The 27,366-nt window shown below is 36.8% G+C and overlaps 1 protein-coding gene across 2 annotated transcripts in view; it reads right to left on the bottom strand.

Moving 5' to 3' along the window:
- The window catches only part of FAP (fibroblast activation protein alpha), a 74,498-nt gene that overhangs the window by 31,881 nt on the left and 15,251 nt on the right, over window positions 1–27,366 (bottom strand). The window contains exons 3-14 of one of the 2 annotated variants that reach the window (XM_019457750.2): window positions 24,451–24,549; window positions 23,400–23,494; window positions 22,404–22,478; window positions 20,886–20,938; window positions 17,125–17,197; window positions 16,332–16,452; window positions 15,238–15,392; window positions 13,111–13,214; window positions 10,779–10,914; window positions 6,715–6,759; window positions 712–816; window positions 543–613 (exon numbers count right to left, since the gene is read on the bottom strand). In XM_019457750.2, coding sequence (XP_019313295.1) covers window positions 543–613; window positions 712–816; window positions 6,715–6,759; window positions 10,779–10,914; window positions 13,111–13,214; window positions 15,238–15,392; window positions 16,332–16,452; window positions 17,125–17,197; window positions 20,886–20,938; window positions 22,404–22,478; window positions 23,400–23,494; window positions 24,451–24,549 — 1,132 coding nt within the window. The remainder of the gene's footprint in view (window positions 1–542; window positions 614–711; window positions 817–6,714; window positions 6,760–10,778; window positions 10,915–13,110; window positions 13,215–15,237; window positions 15,393–16,331; window positions 16,453–17,124; window positions 17,198–20,885; window positions 20,939–22,403; window positions 22,479–23,399; window positions 23,495–24,450; window positions 24,550–27,366) is intronic. The other variant, XM_019457758.1, reaches the window with a different exon arrangement.

Here is a 27,366-nt window from a genome sequence, read left to right as displayed (position 1 = left end):
GTTGAGAGCACAGATCCGGCTTGGGATTCTCCCTCTCTCTCTGTCTCTCCCCCCTGGCGCTCTCTCTCCCTCTCTCTCTTTCTCTCTCTCTCTCTCTCTCAAAATAAGTAAATAAACTTTTTTTTAAAGATAGCTGTTGTAGATAATAATCTTAAACTTATATAACAGTGAATCACTACAAAAAACTTTCTGTATCTGTGGGCTGCCCTTCATGGACTTTTGAAGCTTGCTCATTTCTTCAAGTGCTAAAGAGTAAAATTTGTGTTTAAAAGTCGTTATTATTTCTAAAATTTTATACTTTTAATGTAATTATCTACCAAGTATCAGAAGAGAAGTGACTGCTGACTAAATATTCTTTCCTAAAAGAAATCGTGTTAACTATTAAAGAATACACAATTTTAATGAAACCACAGCTGTCTGAACTACACTACAGAGTAAGTAACAAAAAATGCTTTTAACTAAGAGGTGGTACAGTATCATTTGTGGGTCCATCAGTGCCAATTAAAACCTGAATGGTGCATCATGCTTCATGCAATACTTACAGTGAATCCTGTGTTACTCTGAATATATTTATGGCCTCCCACTTGCCACTTGTAATTTGAATAGCATTTTCCTATAAAAAGACAAACATTATGTTGTGTGAAGCTGAGCGTTATTTGAGCAACCTCAACTGAATGATCTTTGAGGAGATAAATCTTGGAAGGAACATACCACAGTGTCTTTGATATAGTGAATATGTTTGTAGCCATCCTTGTCGCTAAATATTTTGTAGTATGAAATGGCATCATAGCTGAAAACTGGTGTTGAAACAAAGAACTGAAAGAAATGAACAGAGGTTATGTTCAAAAGACAAACCAAACTAAAACTATAGAATTTTTTATAAGCAGTGGATAGTTCATGATTATCGGAACCAGAATGTCCTGCCTCCCCTAGTGTCCATCAACCACATCTGAAATGCCATTCTTTCAGTTAGACAGCTTTTCTAGTAATTCTAACAGGCATTTGCACATTCCAACTGCTGCTTAATTGCTACTACATGCCCCTCTGTTTATAATGTTTAATTTGATTGAATGTCTATGCTTGGAGACACTGTGGTTTGGAACAGAGTTAAGAGAATCATAAATGAGTGTTGCCATGTAGCCAAGTCTAACTTCAAAATGTGGTATTTGACCAAAGCGTGACTCATGAAGGCTGATAGTTTTTTTGAGTTTTGATTTGTCGGATGCCAAGCACCTAATGCCAATGATTCAATGAAGACATTTTAAAGATGAAAATATCATGCCCTGCTAGTTACAGTTTTTCATGATGGAAAGAAACTTCTAGACCCAGGACAAGTAAGTAGGAGGTTTGCTCCTTGAGCTCAGGGAGCAAAGCAGACCTCATTACCCATCTCTGACCTCTTCCCAGGGTCCCTACTGGTCATTTACTGGGAACTGGTGAATGATCTAAGGAGGCCCTGACACTCAGCAAACCATACTTTCATATCCTTCATGGTATAGATAACTAAAATCCTGCAAAAGTCCTCAGACCAAATTTTAGTTAGTAATTTCTCCCATAAAAAAAATAGCCTTGGGGAGCCTGGGTGGCTCAGGTCATGATCTCAAGTTCTTTCATGAGTTCGAGCCCCATGTCCGGCTTCCTGCTGTCAATGTGGAGCCCACCTCGGGTCCTGTGTGTGTGTCTCTCTCTCTGTGCCCCTCCCCTGCTTGTGTTTTGTGTGTGTGTGTGTGTGTGTGTGTGTGTGTGTGTGTGTGTATGTATGTGTGTGTGTGTCAACAACAAATAAACATAAAAAATTAAAAATATATATCCTTATCTTACATTTGTCAGCTTCTTTTTTCCTGGCCGTTGGGTTATAAAAGGAAGGTAAAATGGTAAAATAGCTATGTGAGGATAGAGCTACTCTACATCACGGCCAGTAGATACTCCCACAAATAATCCCAAGCCAGCTCTCTCTAGCTGGAAGTGTTTCCACACAACAAGGAATCAAGATGTTTAACTCCTTCAGAATTGACCAAGCAACAACAACCAAACTATCAGTATCTTTTAGTTGCTGTAGGCCTTTTGAGTGATGGTTTTTGACCAAATTGATGATTATGATTGCATGCTATTAAAATGTAACTTATTTGATGTGGTGTCTGTAGTGATCTGGGTAGGCTTCTCCAAAATTTACGTGAACCCAGAACCTCAGAATGTGACTATTATGGACTGTTTGTGTCTCCTTAAAACTCATATTTTGAAACCCTAATATGAATTAGGGTTAGTATTAGGAAGTGGGACATTGGGCAGGTAATTAGGATTAGATGAGGTCGTAAGGGTAGAGCCTTATGGGATTTGTGCCCTCTATGAATCACCAGAGAGCTTGCTTCCCTTGCTCTGCTCTCCATCACTTGAGGATACAAGAAGATGGTGGTCTCCAACCCAGAACAGAGCTCTCACGAGAACCCAACCATGCTGGCACCCTGGTCTAAGACCTTCAGCCTCCAGAAGTGTGAGAAATCAATTTCTGTTGTTTTTAAGCCACTCAGTCTATGGCACTTTGTCATAACAGCTCAAATGAAGGAAGATAATGACCTTATTTGCAGATATAATCAAAGTAAGAATTGAGATGTGACCATATTGGATTTGAGTGGGCCCCAAATCCAATGAATGGTGTCCTCATAAAAAGAGGGGGTACAAAGAAACACAGAGGGACACAGGGAAGAAGGCTTCATGGATGGGAGCAGAGATTGGGGGAGATGGCTACAAGCCAATGGAGTCCTGCCAAGAGCCACCAGGAGGTGGAAGAGGAGAGGAAGTATTCTTCCTTGGAGGCTTCAGAGGGAGCAGGACCATGCTGACACCTTGACTTTGGGCTTACAGCCTCCAGGATGGTGACACAATGGATTTCTATTGTTTTAAGCCACTAAGTTTGTGGTGATTTGTCACATTGATCCCAGGAAACTAATACCCTGTCCTAAGTCTTATCACTTTGGCATAGAATGGATGTCTTTCACAAAATGAAAAAATGGGATAAGGAGAAACTGCTGTCTCCTTCCATGGTTCCTTTATGAGTTTCATTAATAATAAGACCAGCCTTGGTGGGATTCTGTGTATTGAGACTTGTGCCTCTAAATAAAATTAAGAGTGAATTGAGTGAAAAAGAGGCCCAGGGAAAAGAAATTCTGGTTTGCAATTTTGTGGATGGAATTTTGTTAGTATAGGTCTGACAAGCCATTGTTTCATTTGAGAATGAAGCTTTGCCTTCTCAGACAAATGATGATATACTTACTTACTAGTAACCACTTTCCAATGCCTCCCTCTCACTCCTTAGGGTGAAAGACAAAAAACTGGCTGTGCATTGTTTTTACCACTAAAATGGAACCAGGGTCACAAAATATTTTAAGATGCCGGAGTAAAAACATAGTCTCCTCACACCTCTGGTTAGTAAGGAACTTTAAAAAAGGTTTTGTTCTGGATTAAAACTTAAAACTTTCATTTTCATTGAAAAAAAAAATAGGGCAGAGTGTTTGAAGATCTTAGAATCAGGCAAACAGGAAGACTATCTCCGCTAAGCAAAGAATGTTATCTTCTCCCCTTTTATTGCGCACACTGAGGACAGCTGCTTTAGATGAACAGGTAACTTGGGTGAGCTAAAGAGAGTGTGAAATATTTCCGCATTCACTTTCCCAGAGCTAGCTCCATAATGCATCCTGAGTTAAATGCGTCTTGCATCAAGTTACACCTGGACCCTAGAAAGCACAGGTAACTAGGTGGTCCTCAGTTTTAACAAGGCCTCTTCACAGTCTCTTTATCAGCTTAGATTTTCTGATAAATTACTCACCTCTATCTGCAAAGCCATTTAAACTGTTTTACTTGGAAGGTGAGATTATTTACCACCTGATAATTTCTTGCCATGGTTGGTAAACAACCCAAGGTCCTAGATATCAGAGGCTGATGCCTAAGCTGAGTCCACATTTGATGAAAAGCACAGACTTCCAAGCATCAAGCAGAAAACTCGTTTTTCTGGCAACCAATTCAGCCAACTTTATTTGTGAAATAAGGAAATGAAGGCTTACTTAAAAGTAAAAAAAAAACCCACAAGCTCATTTTTCTGAACAAAGGGGTTTTACTGACAGCAAAGGGAGGGGCCGTATTGCTTAATTATTTTAAAATAATTTAAATGCAGCATTGTAGTCTATGCTTTTAGTGTTTGTTCTCCAAATTTTACTGATTCAATACTACATTCTTTGATTAAATAGTTCTTTTTGTCGGTTGCCTACAGGGCAAAAAGAAATTTGTTTAAAGTGAACTCATGGTTTGTTATTTTTCTGATCAAATACCAAAGGAGATATGAGGCTACGTCCCCCAAATTAAGACACTTGACTAGCTCATGCTGGAGGAGAGAGAGTGATAGGTAAAGTTCTATTTGCTAGTTCCGTGCCCCGCACCGTAACAGGTCCATTGCTTTTAGGAAGTCATTCAATCTTTTCTGATTCACAGGTGATTTCCAAAGGTGTTTTTCAGTTGAAATCTCCTTAATAAAATCTAAAGGAACAACTTCTCCAACATCACTCTTTAATTTTATACTGATACGACTAGCCTGTACACTTTCTCTAAAAAGTTCATAGATATTACTTGAACAAATGTCTGAAAGGTTATTTCATACTCCTAGGTTTTTTCTGGGTAATTTTATTAAGTCACTGATTTGATTATAGGTCAAAGGAAGCTATCCAGCACATTATGACATATGACTTATAAGCATATGAAGCTATGGCCTGACTTTCAGAAGACATGTCAAAGCTTGTAAAATCTAATGACTTCTTCAAAGCAGCTGCCTTGGGAGAGTGTGAACTTACTCCTGAAAGCTATCACTACAAAGAATTTTTGACAATACCTCTTTGGGTATTTAGAAAGTTTACTGACTATTTTAAATTTTAAAAGATTGAGATGAATACATTAAAAGATGATTTTTTTCCAATAGAATTCCAAAGCTACAGATGTTAAAATGATCTAGCACAAAATCATATGTTGCAGATACATAATACATTATTCACTAGATTTACTTTGGCATCATTTTTTATTTAATGTAGGGATCTCATCTTCCCTCAAAGGATGTGTATGTGCCTCCACTGAGGGTATTTAAAGCAAGGCTCTACAGCTTTAGAAGGCAAATAATCAATTAATTAATTAATCCACTCTGCTCATGTTTGCTGAGATTACAAGGTTGGTGCTATACACATTATAAAAATTGATAAGATACAAATGTTGACTCCAAGTTGCTTATAAATAAGAGATTTCAAAAGATGCAATCTAAAATATTTCAGAGTGTTTTGAACGCATGCAGCATTTTCAGAATAAATGTGCATGGATTCCAAAGATCACGTCTTTGAGAAGATTGTTGGTATCCTTGTTTATCTATTTGTAAAATCATGTCACTCATAATATTCTGCAGTAACTCTAGCTATGTTATCATCACGGAGAATACAAGCAAAGGAAGTCTTAAAGTATTCTTTGCCTCCAATCTTTACTGGAAATTTTATAATGAGAGTGAACTCATAGATTAACTTCCCTTTTCCTCAAGTTTTCAAACAATGATCTAGGCATTGTCTTTTTGGAAGATGAGCTATGGATTGACCAAGATTCCAAAAATTTAGAAAATTCTGTCCTTCCACTGAATACTGCTGATTTTTCTTATGTTATTTAGTACAGTGGCAAAGAGTTCTTATGTTATTTAGAACTGAGATATCTTTAACTAAAGACAGAGTAAATATATGTAAGCTAAAATTGCTAACTCCAGAAAAATGTACAAGGAGTTTTTGACATCTCAAGATTTTTACTTTGCAATTTACCTTCTTTCTACCCATCTTAACTTTGAATTTTAATGAGTTATCATCTTACAATTAACTCTGAAGTCTTTATTGTCCTTGTATCATGGGTTAATGTGTTAAGCCAGGTCCTAAGGGTCTTCTTTTTCTTTGCTTGTGCTACTCAGAGAAACTGTGTTTTGTTTTGTTTTTTTAAATCCAAATGCTAGTTGAATTCAATCACGTGTTTGTAATAAATGGCAGCATCCATGCAACATTCACTTGGTCTCTGTCCTATTTTATATTCTTCAAATAGAATATTGTACACAATTGATAACTTTGTAAATCATGATTTTTTTTACACTAAAAATTCTTACAAATCACTGAATAAGCCTATCCAAAAAATCTAGTGATCACAAACCATAACAAAATATACGATTTCCTATTTGATACCACTTAAAAACTGGAAACGAATACATAATTCATTTATTCATTTCAGTTTATATGAAATTGAATAAGAGGCAGATTGTGTTTAAATTACTATGAATACCCAATGTATTTGGTTTTTCTGGATTCAACTGGCTAGTAAGTATTATTTTAAGTCGATCAGGAATTGTAATTGCTTTTGAAAAACAGCCTTTATTTTGTTTAATAAGAATATTAATTATGAATATCAGAGAGTCAGTTGAAAAAGTTAAGGTTGTGACATGAGGACTATGATTTGTTCTCAATAGAATTTTAAATATATAGACATTAATTGTCTGGCACAAAACTGCTGAAAGGATCCCTACCTCTGTGGTTTTTTTTACCTTGGTGTTTTTTCTATGAGACAAGTAGTGTCAGTTTGGATACATTTAAAAAAGTCCTTTGATGGCTGAGAATCTGTGAAGTGTCATTAAAATATAAGGAAAAGATAGCAAAATCATACTCCACCAGCCCATCCAGTTCTGCTTTCTTCTATATGCTCCTGGGTCTAAAAGAAAGAAAGATCACGTCAAGCACGCTATTAGGAGAACGGTTTTTCCTAAACATGATCTGGGCATTTGAACCTGTTAAGCTGCCCACTCAGAGTGTACCATTGCTAATAGCCTAACTTCACACTTGAATTTAAGATGACCGTATTCAACATCTTATACATCAACACTATTGCATATACATGAGCAATCTAAGGGATGGATCTTACTGAAAACCTTTAATAATTCTGGTTTAATTTTCCATGAGGCAGTGCCTGGAATTATTTCATTTATAGAAGCTGAGCACAACCCAAGCACTTGGTGTCATATAGTTTAAAAAGACATTTCAGTGGTGTCTGGGTGGCTCAGTCAGTTAAGTGTCTGACTCTTGGTTTCAGTTCAGGTTGTGATCCCATGGTTTGTGGGTTCGAGCCCCCCAGGTCTGCTGACAACACAGAACCTGGCTTGGGATTTCTCTCTCTCCCGTTCTCTCTGCCCCTCCCTCCACTCGCATGCCCACTCTCACTCTATCCTATTCCAAAAATAAACAAATAAACATTTTTTTAAAAAAGCATTTCACAGTGGAGTTTAGGTTAATTTTTTTTCTTTTCTTAATCTTATTAAGTAGGTAGGAATCTTAAAATGTGCACAGAATCTTATTTTGGTGTACATTTTAGGATAGTATAATCATTTGTTGATCAAAATTTAGTGGGCATAAAAGGATGAATAGGCTTTCCTAGACAAATAATTAGAGAAAGATCATTCTAGGTGAAATGAACAGCACAAAGACCAGGCCAGCTTAGTAGACCACAGGGGTGGTTCCATATGGCTGAGTGGAAGGTGACTATGGAAAAGAGTTCAAGAGGAAGGAAGATGTTTGGGTATCAGAATGATCTTGGAGAAACTTTTACGCCACACTAAGAAGTTTAGATTCCCCTTCTAGACGAGCCCTTTGAAGGAGTTCAAAGTCACAATTTGGAAAATATAATTGTGAACATGATACAGAGAATGGATTACAAGTCAGCAAGATAGAAAGAGGCAGAGAGATCAATTGGAAGCCTACTGGAATGTTTGGGAAAAAGGATGATAAAGGCCTTAATCTAGGTATGGATAGCAAATATGGATCAGAGAAGATGTAGCCAGAGACATTTAAAAGTTCAAATCCTCAGAATAAATTTGAGGGCAAATGGTAACCAAAACCTTTGGTACAGATAAAAATTGCCTAAAGAGTAAGTTGAGAGTTATGGTAGAGACTAGAAGATTATTAGCAATCATTTTCTCTGTTTGCTAAGACTATTGCTAGGCTACTTTTCCCAGGCCTGCTTCCAGTAAGATGTGGTCATGTGATAAATTCTAACCAATGGTGTGTGAGCAGAAGTGACTCATTCTACGTCTAGGCCTGACCTATATAAACCTATTATATGTGATCTTCCATTCTCTTTTCCATCCCCCAGTGGGATGTTGGTGATCAGGTTTGAAAACCGTGGACTAGCTTTGGAAGTCACTAGATGAAGACAGCACAAACGCCATCAACCTGGATCCTAGAGTGACTGTGCAGAGCAGAGCATCCCAACAATTAAAATTCCCCACAAACCTGGACTCAGTATTAGGTGGTTACCTCAATGTGTAAAAATTTTCTTTCTTCTTTTTTAAAAAATTTATTTATTTATTTTTGAAAGAGAGAGAGAGAGAGAAAAAAAACACAAGTGGGGGAGGGGCAGAGAGAGAGAGAGGGAGACACAGAATCTGAAGCAGGCCCCAGGCTTTGAGCTGTCAGTGCAGAGCCGGAAGTGGGGCTTGAACTCACAAGCCATGATGACATCATGACCTGAGTTGAAGTCAGATGCTTAACAGACTGAGCCACCCAGGTGCCCCCCAAAATTTCTATTGTATTAATTGTATTGTATTGTATTGTATTGTATTGTATTGTATTGTATTGTAATAATAAGAAGGGTCTTATTGGTGTTGTAGCAGTTAGCCTACCTTACAAACACATTAATTTGGAGAATAGTAAGATTTACAGAGAAATCATAAAAAGAAGAGCTGAAAACAAAAGGTCAGTGAAGTAGAAAGGGAATCATGAGAGAAGGTACTGTCATAAAAAGCAAGGGAATAATAAATTTTAAGGCACAGCTTTGTTGTCTAACACGACACTTTGCAGTTCTTATCTGAAAATGTGTTCCATGTATTTATCAAATTATTTTGAAACAGGTTGCTTTGAAATCCTAAGGTTAATTAAACCTGGTATTCTAAATTTAATCACTATTTTGGGCCGTAAAGTTAAAGTTTATATCCAAGGAATTCCACATCTCCTTGAATAAGCATCTTTTATATTCTGTCAGTTTAGATTAAAGTTGACCCTGATTTTTATAAATTAGAATTTCAGATTCCAAAGCAATTACTGTTTTTAAATGCCTAGTTTTAAGAACTAAAATCTTAGTCTAAATGACTGATCTTACAGGTTAAAAGTAATAAGTAAAACCAACAATTCCTAATACCTAGATTCAATAAAAACATTGAAGATATATTCATCCCAAGCTGATTTATCAGATGAATGGTTTCTAATTAACTACCACAATCAAGTTGATTCTTCTTTTTCCCCCTATGGTACTGCATTGAAGCCAAAATCTTTCTGTTTTGTATAGCAAAATATAAATAAGATATAAAAAAAAAAGCTTCTAGCATATTCCATCAAAATTAGTCAAGCTTCTTACAGAGTAGTGATTTAAAAAAATATTTTTAGCCCAAGTAATGTTGACTATAATAGTCCTGATATATTTCCAAATAGATTCATATGACTCTTTTCTTGCAAAACATAGTGTCCTAATTTCAAGAAGGAATTTAGTGATTTACTTTGATTCCTCTGTGCTTTTTTTCTTGCTTGATAAAAAAAGGTTTATTCTATATTTGGTTTAATGAAACATGTCTTCATAATTAGAAGTCTTATGAAATGTATCCATCAAATTTCCTATTTAAAGAAAACATTTTGTGTGTCTGAGTCTCTAATAGGAGTACTTATGAACAGGCTCATTTTAAAGCTTTTAGATTGGTGGAGTACTTTTCTAACGCATTAATTTAACAGATTATGTTTGGATTTGAACAATAGAAACAATTAAAACTCAACAATAAATCTGTGCTTAATTTTCAACTTTTCCCTTCCTAAAATTAGCACAGTATTTCTATTGTATTAACCCACTGAATTACTGCAAGATAACAGGATAGCAGGATAGTTTGACCTGATATTTCATGTCATATTCTTAATTATCTGCTTTTAAATTTTACAATGGGAATGTTTGGCTTTCTTTTGATGACATCAATTTCCTTCAAAATTTCTATTTTTCTATTTTTACACTGAATAGACATAACACCGTTGGCATTTTTCTGTTTTATTTTTTTATCTATTTCTTTTTTTTTTAATGTTTATTTATTTTTGAGAGAGACAGAGACATAATGTGAGTGGGTTGGGGCAGTGAGAGAGAGAGACAACAGAATCTGAAACAGGCTCCAGGCTCTGAGCTGTCAGCACAGAGCCCGACACGGGGCTCAAACTCACGAGCCACGAGATCATGACCGGAGCTGAAGTTGGCCACTAAGCCCACTGAGCCACCCAGGCGCCCCTCTGTTTTGTTTTAAGTAGAATATATCTATTTCCCTAAAGACCCATCTTATCTTCTCATCTTCATCATTTTGGGTTTTGTTGACTACCAATCTTATATTCTCAAAAGGATGGAATTTCATCCTAACTCAGAACCAGATACCTTATTTTTCCAATATTACATTGTTTCATTTAGTCTTTTTCTCCATTCAGTTTCAATGCTAAAGTCATTCAAGAAAACAAGGAGTCTATTACTTATTTAATAAAAATAATGGACTGTGAATAAAGGGTTGTTTTTGTTTTGTTTTGTTTTGTTTTACAAAGCAATCAAGAGTTGAATGCAGTAATTCTGGCTTTATAATACAAAATGTTAGCGATAAATAAGTCCTCCCTCATACACTTTCATCTTCAGAAATACACCTCTGTGGGTTTAATATGACCTACCTTTGGACAATCCCATGTCTGCCAACCTTCTCTGAAATCACATATAGACAGAACTGAAACATTCTGGATTCTTTTCAGCCACTGGAAACATATTCGTTCATCAGTAACCCATGTGAGCCAACTGAAATAATAATCACTGCAAATAAACCAAAACAACAGTCACTACCATAAACCAGTATGATGTCAAATAATTTCTCAAGTTCTGTTTTCTCAAGGATGTATTTTGTTATTATGAAATATCTATTCCATAGATAAAGAAGGTAGAACTTTCCCTTCTCTTCAGAGAAAGTTTAAATATACTTGCTGACTTTTAAACAATATCTATGAGAGTTGGTTCATCTAATGGAATTATTTTATATTTGAGCTTTCTCCTCATTTTGGACTTTTATATCTTGGGAAACATTTTAAGACATGAGGCCAAAGCTATTGGTCGATATAGAGGGGGGGAAAGCATTGAACTGGTTATTTTGCATGAGTAAACTCAATTTTTCACTTTTTAAGTGGTTGAGAGAAAGCCAAGTGTGATAAATGCCCATCTTTCTCTCTAGGCAGTTTGTATTAGAAGCCTCGTTTTAACTGTGACCAGGGTCAGGGGTTGAAATTCAGGTTTAGTATCATAATCAGAGATGATGTACACTAAGTAACTCTATTAGTGCTGGCATACAGTTGGTGTCAATGAATGGCAGCAATTATCACTCGGCTCTGAGAATGAACCTATAGATGGAGAACATCAATGTAAATAAACCACAGAATTCTGGACATTGATATAAAAGAAATCACAGAACTGGAAGGGTCTCTGGCTCAGATTCTGGTTTTACCTCCTAGTAGTTCTACTACGTAAGGCTACTTACTTAACATATCTGTGCCCCTGGTTCTTTATCAAATGGGAATAACAGTATTACCAAATGCAGAGCTTGCTGTAGAATTGGCTGAGTGTGCTTAAAGTTCGTGAGAATTCTGCCTGCTCCATGGTAAGTGCTGAGAAAATGTTAGCTATTACTATTAAATTGTTAGTATTTTACAGATGCTCCTCTTGACTCCTTATACAGTACCCTTTCTATCATTCCATTTGCTTCCTAAGGAGAATGACAGTTGAAAGAAAGAAAGAAAGAAAGAAAGAAAGAAAGAAAGAAAGAAAGAAAGAGAAAGAAAGATGTACTTAGTCGAAGTTTCCATCAACTAGATTGGTGGTAGTTGGGGAAGTAATGGATCATCCCCCCAGATAAAGCCATTTTAAACTATCCAAGAGGGGCGCCTGGGTGTCTCAGTCAGTTGAGCGTCCAGCTTCGGCTCAGGTCATGATCTCACGGTTTTTGAGTTCGAGCCCCGCGTCAGGCTCTGTGCTGACAGCTTGGAGCCTGGAGCCTGTTTCGGATTCTGTGTCTCCCTCTCTCTCTGCTCCTCCCCTGCTCGTGCTTTCTCTCTTTCACTCTCTCTCTTTCACTCTCTCTCTTTCTCTCTCTCTCTCTCAAAAATAAATAAACATTAAAAAAAATTTAAATTATCCAAGAGTAGATTCACCCTGGCAAGGCCCCACAGAGGCCTCTGGTGAGGTTCTCTTTCCTGTCAGTGATCAATCATTCTGCCCTGGCCGACTCTCCTGCAAGGGGCAGCATGCCCTGGCCTGTTAGGGTTTGGGAAGTAGTGAGGAGGCCCACCAGGCTGGGTGTGGGCGGCCTCTTACCTTGATCTGCTTCAACCATAATGACCACAGAGGACTGATGGAGGGTTGGAAGGGTTGCTACAATCAGAACTAATCAGACAGGATCTACATATGGCCCCAAGCTGGGGGAGTGAGACTGATTCATGTCCCTGTCTCCTTACAGTGAATCCCAAACAGATAATTGTACAACCAGATAATTGTGAATAGACTGCATCCTAGTAAAAATTGCTAATATTTGGAGAGGGTTGGCCTCTTGTTAGTCATGCATATGTGATCAAACATGATCTATATGTGATCAAGCCCTGGGCTTGAGAGAACGTAGACCAGACTTGAAATAAGACAGGCTGAGAACATATATGAATTTTATTATTTGCCCACTGATCCCAAGTTTACATTCACACATCTGAGGGGAGTATCACTTAGATTGATCACTCTGATCGGATGACATCCTTACATGTGTGAAAGGGGCTGACACTTTAAAATCAATTTAAGAAATGTCATTTTTAATTTGGTTACGTATTTAGGTTTACATGCCAATTTTATTTATTTATTTCTGCTTAGAGTATACATATCATAAACTCACTAGAAAAGAAGTGTAAATCTCAGCTAAGAAATTTAAGTGTTAAAATTCAGGTTAAGGTGGAAAGAGAGCATCTGGGCTTGCCCTACCTTGATGCTATCATTGCTGGAACTGGCACTTCTATGGGACCTATATGCTCAGGGTGAGTGGCATCGATAATAAATAACCGAACAACAGGATTCTTAGCTCCAGCCTGCCGAAAAAATGGAGATTATATGCTCATAAATTTTTAATTATGACTAACATATTAAAGACACTTTAGGAGTTTAGGCATTTTTTATAAGCTTACAATATTAAGTATATCATTGTTGAAAACATTTGAATTATAACATGACCAGGAATTTCATTTCGATTTTACTTGCAGGGCAATTACAAATATTATGTCAACCAGAGTGAAGACACATATTTTAAGTGATTAATGAGAGAGCTTTGATTCGTAGGGGAAAATAATTTGGATACGAAAATGCAGTGCCATAATTGATATTGTCTTTTCTGACTTTCAAGACAGATATTTCTTCTTCTTCTTCTTCTTCTTCTTATTATTATTATTATTAGGATAATTATTATAATCACTTCTCCCTGTACTGGAAGGCGTGCAGGGGGGAAGACAGTATAAACAATAAATAACAGAAGATATTTTTTGCTTTTTGCCCTATACTTTGGTCTAGGACAATCATCAGTCGGTCTCCTAGCTGGTTACATTACTACTGTTATCATCCCCCCCAAATTAGGGAAATGTCACCTCCAAATAAAGTGCCTGTAGAATTTGCACTTTTCTTGTTTTGTACTTTCTGTGCTATTATACACCCTAAATTTACATGACAGTGTAGTTCACACCCAGACAGCTTCTTAGAGTTCCTGTTATTTTAACACAGAAAAAGAGAGTCTTATAATTGTCAAACAATTTAAGTCCACAGAGTTCAGGTTCACAGCCTTAAATGACTCCATGCCGTTTGGATTTATCTAAAGAACTGTCCAGGCTCTCCTCTGACCTCCTGTTTCACTGTGAAGCTTAGCTGGGACTTCTGGTTTCTTTTGAGTTGCCTCACCTCTCAGCTTGATGTCAGATGTTTCAACAACTCTAGTCTTCAAGGAAACATGAAAATTTGGGTCCCAACTTCTCTGTCAGTGTCAGTTAGTCCTCAGCTCTGGGTTCCTCCATTTCTTCCTGCTGCCTTACACCCTCTTGAAGATCCAAATTCTTTTACGTCTTGGGTCCCAAGTGCCACTTCTCTTACTTCCAAACATCTTCAGTCTTTCAGACTTTATATACAGCCGTTGAGGGGTCTCCTACCTAAACGTGCATCTCCTATCCATTATCTTTTCTCACATGACTTTTAACATAAATTTTAGACTATCTGGAATTTCTAGTTCTTTATCTATACCCACTGTGACTGGCATCATAAACCACTTGTGTGTACACATATCCATAGAGGGACCCACTGGGTCCATCTGTAACAGTGTTCTCTTTGGCAAGTAAACACAACAGGGACCAAAGAACAAAGAACTATTTTCTACAGTCACTTCCATTCCTTGTAAAAGAGGAGAATTTATTATTTGATCCCTTTTTAGAATTTCTGCCTAAGTCAAATTAGGATACGGCGCTTCTCCACTGTGACCTTGCTGTTCTACTATACATACAAGAGCCCTCTCTTCAGACATGGGACTGAATGAAGTGTTTCACTCAGAATTCTAGAATGGTTATACAAGAAACACTGGGTTCATTCCATGTCTAATTTCCTCAAGGAAGACACTAGATTCACACACTTAACCTACCTTATATGTCCAGAAAAGATCATAACTCATGCCTGCTTCTACCTGACAGGAACATCAAGTTCAACATTTGTATTTTCCATTCTAGTTCGCATTTACATGAGAATTCAAGAAGGAATTGCAAAACAGAACTTTACCCTGAATTTGGAGCATGAAAGATGAAAAATTAAAATTAAGTTAAGCTTGTTTTTCCTCCATAATCTAGACCATATGTTTTTCAAAGATTCTGCGATGGATTTTGCAAAGACTACTTCATCCAGCACAACCAGATGTCCAAAGCAACAGATGTCCACATAAATAATAGAGCACAGTACAATGTTTGCCTTACAATGCACAAGGATAAGAAGCTCTCCAAACTTGTTGATCCCACCTCTATTCATGGTGTTGGTTGCTCATTTTGACACCAGAGGAATGGAAGCATCTGCTGAAAGTACTCAACATACCTTGGGGTATGGAATATTTATTGTTCTAGGATATTGTTCATCACCATAATAGGAATAGGCGATAACTGGTATCTCGGTATCATTAAATTCTGCATATGCCAAAAATTTTCCATTAGGAGACCACCAGAGAGCGTATTTTGTAGCAAGCATTTCCTCTGAAAAATAAAACACAAGCATACAAATAACCATTATGGCTTACTCTTAAAATTATTGCAAATTCTTCAAAATATATTGTATTAGCCATTTACTGACTGCAATAATTTATTTAATGTGGGTGTGACATATGCCAAAATTTTGTTATTAAAAAGATAAATAATCTGAGTTTAAAGACATAGCCTAACTTATACCTCATTTCAAACATCAATCAGTCTGTGTAGGAATTGATATTAATCAGAAATGTAATTCTTTAAGTAAATTAATTAAGCATTTCAACAATAAATAATTTTTCCCTTGGGGCAGCTTCTGGTTTTTACAGTCACCTAATGTAGCCCAAACAAGGAGAACTGTAATTACACTACAAGAGTGACATAAGTGTTAGATGTTGACTTTTTCTCCTAGGAATATTTAAAAAAAACAAAACAAAAACCAAAAACCAAAAAAAACCAAAAAACAAAAACAGTTCAGTTATATAATTTTTAATAAAGGCAAGAACTATAAGACTTCTTAAAGTCCAGTTAGGTCCTGGATCCTACATGGCCTACAAAGAGGACACAATTCACAAAAGTATCAAAAACTAGGAATATTTCTCTGCAAAATTATGTAGACAGTTGTTTAGTTTTGGAAGAAAGATTTATTCCTCAAGAAAAAAGAAACCTGAAGAAATGTACCAACACAGCATCGAAGGACCATAAACTTCTTGAAATGTAAATTATTACTACCACTTTATAATGCTCATGAAAATCAGCTCTACCAGCCTGATTATTAGATTTTGTTCTTTGAGAACATGTACATCCTGTTCATAACCTGATAACAGCTTCCAGAAATGCCACCATTCATCTTGGTAACATACCACTTGGCTAAACTTTACTAAATACATGCAATTATTTTCAATTAAAAGCCTAAAACAGCAACGGTAGAAAAGGAATATGATTTACCTTCATAAACCCAGTCTGGGATCCCATTGAATATTTTATTTTCTCTTCCATTAAATGTTATTTGAAAAGGTGGGTCTTCTGGTCTTTGTTTCAAATAGATATTGTTTTGATAGACATATGCCTAGAAGTGGTGGTAAGTTAGTTAATAAGGAGAATTCCATAAGAAATACAATAAAGCCTGTAAGCTTGTTTTAATTATTTACCTAATACCTTCAAAATGCATGGTAATCCAGATGCAAGAAGGAATCACAACTAAAGTATCATTTTAATAGGTCAAAAAACCAATCAATTCACATTGACATCAGTTATGATTTTTAAAGTCTATCAAATAAAGCATAAAGTTTACCATATATTTGTTGTTTTATTACTCAAATAAATAATTGTACATATTAACAGAAAGTCAAATAAATCTTTGAATATTAATAGCTAGCCAGATCTAATCTTTATTTAGAGTCCTTAAATAAGAGCTTGGACAAAATTTCATGTTGTCTGAAGCTAGTCTGGGAAACTTGTGAAAACCATATTTTTCCTCAGCTTTCTGGCACAACGCATTCTGGCTGAGTATGAGGATAAAGTTTTTGACTGCGATATTTAAAGAAGTCTATCCATGAGCTTGAGATTTTGCGGAATTCTCAGATGAGTTTCAATTTATCAAAACTCTTCCCGTTTTTAACCACTAAAATAGTCATGAATTTTTTTTTTCCTTTCAGGCAGGGAAATTTAACAAAGGCCAAAATCAAATGGCTCCTCTTTTATTTAAATGATTAAACACTTCTATAATTTAAACACTTACTAATTTACTCCCAACAGGCGACCAGCATAAATACTGAATTGGACGAGGAAGCTCATTTCTTCTTACAAACTGTCTAGAAGGAAAAAAAAAAAAAGGGAAAAAAAATAATAATAAACCTTGCTGTTCAAGGGGGAAAAAAAGCATCTTTACAAACAGAAAAAAGTAAATAATAAAAATGAAGGCTCATCCTCGGCCTCCTCAAACCTAACGGAAAGAATGTGACAAAATGGCACTGGAGGCATCAGGTTCTGGTAGCAGTTCTTTACCAGTTACTTAAGTCACTTAATTTCTCTGGGTCTCAGTTTTCTGACCTTTGTAATGAAGTGAATTAAAGATTTATTAAAGATTTATAGACTGTGAAAGTGAGACTATCTCTAGAAATTATCTGGTGGAACACCTCATTAAAAAAAAATAAATAAACGTGAGGTTAGAGAGATACGACTTTTTAAAATCACATCGCTGGTTCTTGGCCGACCCTAATTAAACTCAAGTCTCCTAACCCTCAGGACTGTAAAATTTGTACACATCAGGCTGAGATGGTCGCCGAAGTGCCTTCCAGCTCTAAAATGCTATAGCTGTGCTGAAGTTTAATATGTGCTCTTCCACATTCTCATTTACAACCCCCATCTCTGTGAATGCATATGCATTTCAAATTTTTGAAAATAAGATGCCATTTGACAATCTCCCCAGGGATCTGACTTGAAATCAGAAAAGGAAAGGAACATCTGATCTCAAACTAAACTGAAAAACAGATCATACACTGGGCAGTATGCCTTAAGCTTGCAAAGTTCTCCACCCATGGGGAAATTTCAAATATCTTATTGGCCAAAAATCTCACTTTGGTGCCTAGACTCACCCTGCAAATACTCAATTGACTAACTTGCACTGTGGGGCTTTTGTAGTTCTTCAACGAGAATGTGTTCAGATTTTTGTAAGTGCTAAAGAGTCATAGGATGCCATGCTTAAGTTTTGACTATTATCTTCTTGAAGATTATATTAATAGTTTCATCAAGACTGCTTTTGAAGATAAACGAAACAAGACTTGCCTCCAAGGTATACATTGAGGAGCCTGAAGAAAGACTCTTTGTCCTCTCCCTCAAAAAGCTAACTCCAACCTGGACCTAACATGCCTGACACTTCTACTTTTCTCATTCTTTTAAAGCTGGAACCTGCAAAGAATTGTAACCCACGTTACTTTGACACAACTTATTAGGTCATGCAGCCTGAGGCCTAGCAAGCCGTGAGGGAACACAGGCAGATCAGCTTTGACTGGGGATATAGAGAGTAATGGCCATGGAAGAGAGAGACCGCTGGTGAAGCAGTGAGAATCCTGCCTGCCAGAGGGCAGTATATGAGCAGCATGCACTGGGAAGGTCCACGATATATTGAAACACATGTGAAGGCACAGGCAAAGGAATGATCCAGAAGAAAAGGCATTTCTATCTCAGGCCAGCGTTCATGTTACCTTTGACATTGCAACGCTGTCTTAGGTTTCCATATGCTGTGGAATCATCTATGCAGGCATGCAGACAGCGCCAAGCTGAAAATCTCAGCGCAGAGTCTCTTCATGACTGGCAAGTCACCACAGCTGCCATTTTCTATGTTTTCTAAATAACTAACACTATGAGAGAAAGTGGAGGAGGCTGCTCACAAAGGCTGTCGTCTCCTCTCAGTATTCCTTCCCATGCTTGAAACCAGAACTATCTTCACTTTCTCTGTGGTAGATTTTTATAGACTCTTCAGAAGCATATAGAAAATTTGGAATTAGTGGTATGTGGTCTTGCCTTGAATCTCAACAAATTTGTCATCCCTCACTTCCTAAATTATGCTATATTTACCTGACAAAAGACAAATTTGGCAAATTAGATAGTTGTGCAGATAAGAAAAGAAAGAGAGAGAGAGAAAGCAAGCAGGCAAGTAGTGGCTTGACTAAGTTCACTGCACAAAAGCTAAATATTTAAAATGATTCGAGGCCATAAAACTTATACAAGCCATAATTAAAATATTAGTATTGTCACTTTCTTTTGGAATGCTGTTTAATTTGTTGAACCTTAAGGTAGGATGTGGAGAATTTCAAAACAATTAAAAGAAAAATAAGGAATTGATTAAAGCCTTAAGAAATTGTGCTGAAAGAGTAAGGATTTTACTTCACCAATTTAAAGTTTTCTTGAGAGTAGGGTCAGTGCCTCGAGTTCATTTGTATCTCCCCATATATGCTTTTCACATAATGGGTGTTCAATAATTTCTTTTTGAGGGGCTCCTGGGTGGCTCAGTCGGTTAAGTGTCTGACTCTTGATTTCAGGTCTGGTCATGATCTCAAGGTTCGTGAGTTCAAGCCCTGTGTTGGGCTCTGAGCTGATAGTGCGGAGCCTCTTTGGGATTCTTTCTCTCCATTTCTCTCTGCCTCTTCCCCACACACATGCGCACAACACACACACACACACACACACACACACACACACACACTCTCTCTCTCTCTCTCTCTTTCTCTCTCTCTCAAAATAATAAAAAAATAAACTTAAAAAAAGAAAAAAAAACTATTTTTGAATTTGGTGATGATGTGGATACAGAGAAGAGAAAGACCCAGAGTATATTAGATGAGTTCAGTTTCTACTTTATGTAGTAGTTCACATTTCCTCAATTGACAGTTTAAGATCAGAATCATTCTTTTCTGAACTCTTAAAACAAGTAGATTTTGTTTTGAATTTTTGTGTTCTTACTGGACAAAAGAGGAAATAGACCATAAAATTTTTCAATACCTCTTCAAGCCATATAATTATTTTTCCCTTTTATATAACAGCAAATAGGATATCACATTAAGATGAGTAACTAAACCAATTCATTGTCCATACTGAGTCAGAGTGATTTTTCTAAAGTGCAAATCTGATTCCCTATTGTCATCAGAACGACATCTAAACTCTTCTTAATGGTTTCCTCATGATTATTTGGCCCTTGCTTCCTGGCCCCAACTCCTTCCCAACCTTACACCACCTCTCACTAGTCAGCATGCCCTCCTCCAATTTCAACTCAACTGACCTATTTTGAGTTTCCGAAACTCTCTGTGTTCTCCCTTCCCTTGGGGCCTTTACAGGTTATTCCTTCTGTCAGGAATTCCCTTACTAGGTGTTCTGCCTACCTACTCGTTCCTTTTTCTTTCTTTCTTTCTTTCTTTCTTTCTTTCTTTCTTTCTTTCTTTCTTTTTTTGATTAAATTGAAATATTTCAAATAGTGAAGCATACAAAGAAAGAAAGAAAATGGTATGACAGATGACAACTTATCTACAGCCCCAATTTAAAAAATATTAACGTTTTGCAATTTTAGTAACAGTTAATTTAAAATCAATTAATGGAGTCTGTGTTTAGATACAACTGAAGGAGATTTGCATCTCCTGCCCTTCTGCTTCCTTCCGTTGAAACAGCCACTCTCTCGTAAGCAGTGTATCATTCCCATGCACGTGTTTGTGCTTTCAGTATGTAGGTTTATGTCCATAAATGGTATATTTATAATTTGGTGTTCCAAAGTAGGGAGAATAAAACTGCCTGGTGAATAAAAATACAGAACATTTGTTAAATAAAAAGAGGTAAATGTTTCATAAAAGTATTTCCTTAAATTTCTTCATTTTTATGGGTGCCCATACACGGTAAAGAAGTAAAACACTAAGATCAGTAACAAGATAATGTAGTCTTAACTTTAAATCAGAACGTGGAGTGAAAAATCATAATGGATTTAAGTAGTATCAATACATAGATATGAAATTTTACCCAGTATTTAGGTCATAGATGTGATATGTTGCTGTGTAAGAGTATCTCCAAAGCTGTCGGAAAGAAGAGAGACAGAGACAAATTATGATTCTTAAAAAGCTTCTATCAATAATGTATAATAACAAATGATTCAAGATTCAGAATTATAAAAGGACTATTTTCATAAAGCACTAGGAAGGATATGTTTCAATTCCAAAAGAGTCTTCATTTAAAGAGTTTTACTGTGGACTTTTGTGATGTTTGTCTAAGTTCCAGAACTAATCTCAGCAGTGATTCAACCCTCACTCCATAAAAAGCATATCCGAAGACATTTCTTAATATAAAAAGCTTTTCTTTGACACACTCTATCCTAAGAATTTTTCCTTTATGCTATACCTTGATTTGAAGTAAAACCCCCATGATCTCCCTGGCCATAAGGATTACCCCAAACCTGTGTAGTTCATTACAATGATACCCTCTAAAATTAGATAAAGAGAATTTTATTCAACACAGAGTTTTGTTACAACATGTTTGCCTTTCTTAAAATATAACACTTTTTAAGAATAATAGAAATTGAAAAAGAAATAGAAGCTCCATAGTTTATAATTCCTCCTAAAAAAAACTGCTCTTTTTCTCATTAAGTGTATTTGTTCTGTGGTTAGTGAATAATACAAATATTATTTTGGATTTTGTTTCTTAAAAGAGCTTTCAGACTCTTGGCAAAGAAACTCCAACTGGTTAAAACATGTCTTCCTGAAGACTGGTAGCGACCAGGACCCGGTCTACTGGAAAATAATCAGCAGACTGAACAACTTGGGGGGGGGGCAAGATTAACTATTCATTCTGTTTTATGTCTCACATAGGATATGAAAAATGGCAGTAAAAAGGTTCTCTCTCTAAAGGTAATCACTAGAAGTTTCATTTGATAATAAATTCTTTTGCCTTCTTGCAAAATTATCTCGAAGTTGTGTAAGTAGAAAAAATAAGATCATCAACTTCCCTCTATAACTTCATTCAAGAAGGGGAAACGAAGTAAAGGTAAATGGTCTGATTTGGTGGGATATCCCTACCCCAGTTTTTTGAAGCCACAGATTTAAACCCTGGTGTACCGCTGACCATATATTATCCTACTTGAGCAAGTGAGTTAAATAAGCTACACCTCGATATTTCCATTTTCCATAACAATTAACTTTCACAAGGTTAAAATATGCGAGGATTAACTAACGACTTATGAAGTCAACTAGTTTTAGAAATAGAAGTGTAATTGTCCCGTTTCTGATAAATATCAGTGCCCCCAAATGAAGTCCCCTACCCCAGAGGAAAGTAGTTTCTACCGTTGGAGGATAACCAGACAAGTGCACCAAATTCTGAATTATGCGTATGTTCTTCAGTTATGTTTTTTAGGCTCATCTAGAACTCACATTAACTTCTTGAATATTTAGAGATAAAAATATACTCTCACTTCCTCTTACTTTTATAAACCAAACTGTGGATTAGTAGCAGATATAAACGGATATACCCAAATTAAATAGTCAATACCTTTGAATAATCACTTTCTAGATAGGCAAATTGCCGATCAGGTGACAAGCCATAATTTGAAGCATTCACACTTTTCTGAAATCATAAATAAGTCAATTAGAATATAGAAGAAAAACCAGAGCCATGTAAATGTGAAGTATTAAAAGGATATCACATAATAGACATACTCTTACGTACATATACTGTCTATGCAATTAAAAAAACATTTACATGGTACTGTATACAAACAAATTTATTAAACACTATGAGAGGAAGATGTGATACATAGAATATACTTTATGATTTCAGGAAGCTTAATATGTTAAACTTGAAAATAAGTAACGTATTGCAAATTAGAAAGTTCTATTGAAGAAATACAAATATAGCATTGCGAAAGCATTTGAAAAAGAGTTGATTAAATCCAATTCAGAGGATCATTGGTTGCATGAGGAAGAGAGTATCATCTGAGCTTGACTTTAAAACATTAGCAGGCTTTTGAGGGTGGAGAAAGTGGGAAGAGCCTAGGAGCATAGAGCGGCAGAAGCCTACATTTCATAGTTCTTGTTTGTCGAGCGTGTATTCCAGGTTAGGTGCCGTCCTCCCACATTCAAATGTTACACTACTTACCTCTTCTAGAAACCCAGACTGGTATTATTCTTCCTACTCTTCAGAGAGAGAAAATGAGGCACACCGTGGCTGGTGTGGTATGGAACCTTATTTAACTTTCCATAGCTAAGAAGTGACAGAACCTGGATTTGAGCCTCAGTTTGCCTGTTATAAGGAATGATTTCTCAACTCTTATCTCTTACTACACTTTTTTTCGCAGAGAAAGAAAGATGCTGGGTGATTGAGAGGAGGCAAAGGCTGTAGTATAGTGTGACTAGAAGAGAGAACTGGAGAATTCAGTGGGGGATGGAACCGAGAAGGCTAGGTCAAGTGCTGAGAGTTTGGATTCTGTTCCTTGGTCATTGAGTAGGTGGCAAAGGTTTGAGGAGGAAGATGATGCTGGATACATACCATGGTGTTATTACTCAAAATGGTATATGATTCTCCTGTTTCAATATTGTAATATACTATATCATTATCTGTAGACTGATGAAGATATTCTTGTCCTTTAAACAAGAAGGAAAACAAACTTGAAATGATCCCCCTTAGTAGGAAATGCATTTATAAGAAAGAGAAACCTCCCTTATTTCACAGATGTGCTTTGCTTTTCTTCCCTGTCCAGGACATTGCTTCGTCAGACTTAAAATAATTAGCTGACAGTGGAAGGGAGGAAAGGATGCTCTTTTCTATTTTCCACAAAAATGCCACATTTGCTAGTAGGCTGTCCTATTGTGACCAGTTCAGGGTGCTGGGGAATAAAATTGGGTTTTCTCTGTGATACAACAAAGAGGATAAATTGGTGTGTTTAAAAACTGGTGTTAAAATGGTGTATTTGTTTTGAACTAAAAAATACATTATATTTGGGTTGTGTTTGATTTAGTTTAAAACTCTTTTGATGTGCATTTTATTTTCTAAAGAGAAAATTGAAAATATTTAAATGTGTTTAGTCCCACTTTAGATACAAACTATAATACCATAAATAATTTAGTTGACCTTACTATTTGTTTGGAATTATTTGACAATATCCTATTCTGAAAACGTATATGCAAATATCAATTTTATGGCCTATGAATGATTTTTTTTTTTTTTGTGGCCAGGATGGGATTTGTCCATTTCTCAGATTATCTAGATTAACAATGGAATTTCTCTGTTGGTAAAATTCTTATGGCCTCTCCTAAATAGGTGCATATTCAGAAGAGTCATACAATACGCTCAGATTGTTCTAGCAATGTACTCTCAACTTTCACTTTTTTACTGAAAATCCAACTGGCATCATTACTATTCGGCAAATGGTTCTGTCAAAGGTGCTTTTGGTGGCCATTTGACTTATCTAAGTAAGCTCTCTTTTTTTCTATTTCAATTGATATGGCCTCTGTTACCATTGAGATGTATTGGCACAAAAAATAAAAACAAAAACACGTATTTTCAAAAACCTCAAAAGGTAAAGAAATAATCCACTTACCTGAAATCCAGTTTGGAAAAAATGTCTTATAGGAAAATGTCCCATTTAAAATATCCTTCAAAGTGAGTGTTCTTGTTGTACTTCCTTCAGAGTCATGAACTTTAGGGGAGATGGAAACAGTATTACTAAAAAGATGATTAATAACGCAAATAAATCCTGAGCCTGTCTCTCATCTTTCCTGTCTCCTGTAATGAAAACACTGCCATTGCTAAACTTTTCACCCCTGTTAAGAGTTGTGAGTGTCATCTCCTTGATAGAGAGGCTAATCAAGGCCTAGAGAGACAGTCGGCTTGCCAGAAGGAGTATGATGGGCACTCAGGAAGGCCATGATGGGTTGTAGGAACCCTCTTCAGGCAGCACAGGGTTGTCAGAGGTCTTTTATAAACGATAAGATGACAGATGACCTGGGGCACCTGGGTAGCTCAGACGTTAAGCTTCCTAGTTCACCCCAGGTCATGATCTCGCAGTTTGTGGGTTTGAGCCCCTCCTAGGGCTCTGACAGCTGGAAGCCTGTAGCCTGCTTCAGATTCTGGGTCTCCTTCTTGCTCTCTGCCCCTCCCCCACTCGCGCTCCATCTGTCTCTCTCAAAAATAAACATTAAAAAAATATTTAAAAAAATTTTTTTTAATTCTAGAAGTAGAGGATTTCCATATAAAACCTCACCTAAGGTAGCTGACAAACCACAAGGGCGACAGAGCGTGAGTGGGGGAGGGGCAGAGAGAGAGAAGGAGACACAGAATCCAAAGCAGGCTTCAGGCTCCCAGCTGTCAGCACAGAACCCAATGCGGGGCTTGAACACATGAACTGGGAGATCATGGCCTGAGCTGAAGCTGGATGCTTAAACGACTGTCCCACCCTGGAGCCCCCCCCCCCCAAATATATTTTTAAAAGATGAGGTGACCTTCCAACAACCCTAAACCTTGCAAAGCTGGGATTGCAGACCTAGCTTAAAAACTTCGTCCTTTGTGTGCCTGGGTGGGGCTCGATGGGTTAAGCGTCTGACTCTCGGTTTCAGCTCAGGTCATGATCTCACGGTTGGTGGCTTCGAGCCCCCGCATGGGGCTCGGTGCTGACCATGCAAAATCTGCTTGGGATTCTCTCTTTCCCTCTCTTTCTGCCCCTCCTCTGCTCATGTGAGAAAAGCCCTCTCTCTCTTTCTCAACATAAATAAATAAACTTTAAAAAAAAACCACACCTTATCTTTTAAGCAGTTCTTTGTACTTCATCATAGATGCTTGGCTTGGATTACTACTGGTTTGTCAAAGACATATTTTAGCATCCCATTTGGTCAGAAGAGATCAGCCAAAATCCTTACCTTCAGACATCTCAAGGGAGAATGTATCAATGAAAGTAGATAATTTCTTATCCTGACTGGAATTTTTATAAAGAGAAAGTGGGACAGGGAAAAAAAAAAAGAACCGAAACCACATGATCTATACAAATGATCTTAAAATTTCCAGAAGTAGAGGATTTCCATGTAAAACCTCACCTAAGGTAGCTGACAGACCACAGGCAAGTTTCACCTACATTTGAATCTTCCAAAACAATTGTGTTTTTCAAACACGACTCTATTCTCAGAACACATTCATTACAGAGCTCCTGAACAGTCAGATACGCCAGATGGATAGTATGGCAACCATCTTCCAGTCCTCCTTCATATCCATATTGCCATTCTTCATCCCTCCCACCCTACCCCTTCTCCAGGCCATCACTTACAGAACCAAAACTTAGAAAAATGTCCTATACCTTGAATAGCATTTGTGAATCTGGTATTTGCCCATGTAAAAATAAAACTGTCGAAGATGAGAGCTATAACTTTATCCTCCTGCTAAACTGTCTCATAGCTTTCCATAACTCTTAGGATAAAGACCAAAAATGTTAGTCTGAACTATAGGCCCTGGATGGTCTGGGATGGCCCTCCAGTCCCTTCTTGCCTCTCTGTCATTTCTTTTTAGATTCCAAACATACTGGGCTTTCTGTTCTTCAAATACTCATTTCTTTCTCTGGGGCTTCGGCACTTCTTTCCACCTTCTCCCCTCCCATATCTTCTAGTCATGCTTGAATGCTTAATATAATGGCTACTTCCTCTGGGAAGCCCCTTCTGACCCTCTGGTTTAGATCTGGTTCCCTTGTTATACATTACCATAGACCATGTTCTTTTGCATGAAAACATTTGTCTTGATTTGTAATCATGTATGTATTTGAGTATTTTATTATTATTTCTCCACCTTCTACCATATTCTCAGTCACAATAAGTTCAGGGACCATGTGTAGTTTTGCTCACCATCACATCCCTTGTATCCAGAATACAATAGGCATTTCATAAATGCTTGTTCAATGGATGAATACCTTAAATGAAGAATGGATGGATGGACAGATGGATGGATGGATGGATGGATGGATGGAAAGATGGATGGATGGATGAGACCTATGTCCTCTTTTTTTACAGAATCATTCTACTACTAATTTCCTGTATAGCTTTGGTAAGTCAATCTCTGGCATCATAGCTTACTCACCTGAAATATTATGAAGGACTGTACTAGAAAATGATAATACTTCCAGTACTTCCACACTAGCTTTTGAAATTTGAGAATCAACATGCTCTATAACCTTGTAATTACATAAATGTACTGCCATGTGACAAGAGTTAATTGACCAACTGGATAATATCATCTTATGTTATTTTAACTGATTCACACTGATGTATGTATGCTCCATATGCTTAATTAGGACACTGAATTCTTTTCTTAATTTACTAAAAATTATTCTGGTGGCTATAAGAACAACAGGTGGCTGGTGAACCCTTTTGCAAGTAGACCCTAAATAATAACACTAAGTTACTCGGTTTTTTAAAATATTCATCTTCTTAAATTCTCCTTGAATTCTAAGCCAGATAGTTATTCATAATAAAAGTTC

The sequence above is a fragment of the Panthera pardus genome, unplaced genomic scaffold (assembly GCF_024362965.1).
Source record: "Panthera pardus isolate Hobbes unplaced genomic scaffold, ASM2436296v1 HiC_scaffold_10, whole genome shotgun sequence".
Taxonomy (NCBI): Eukaryota; Metazoa; Chordata; class Mammalia; order Carnivora; family Felidae; genus Panthera; species Panthera pardus.
The sequence above is the reverse complement of the archived record's forward strand: the minus strand, read 5'-3'. Positions and strand labels throughout refer to the sequence as shown.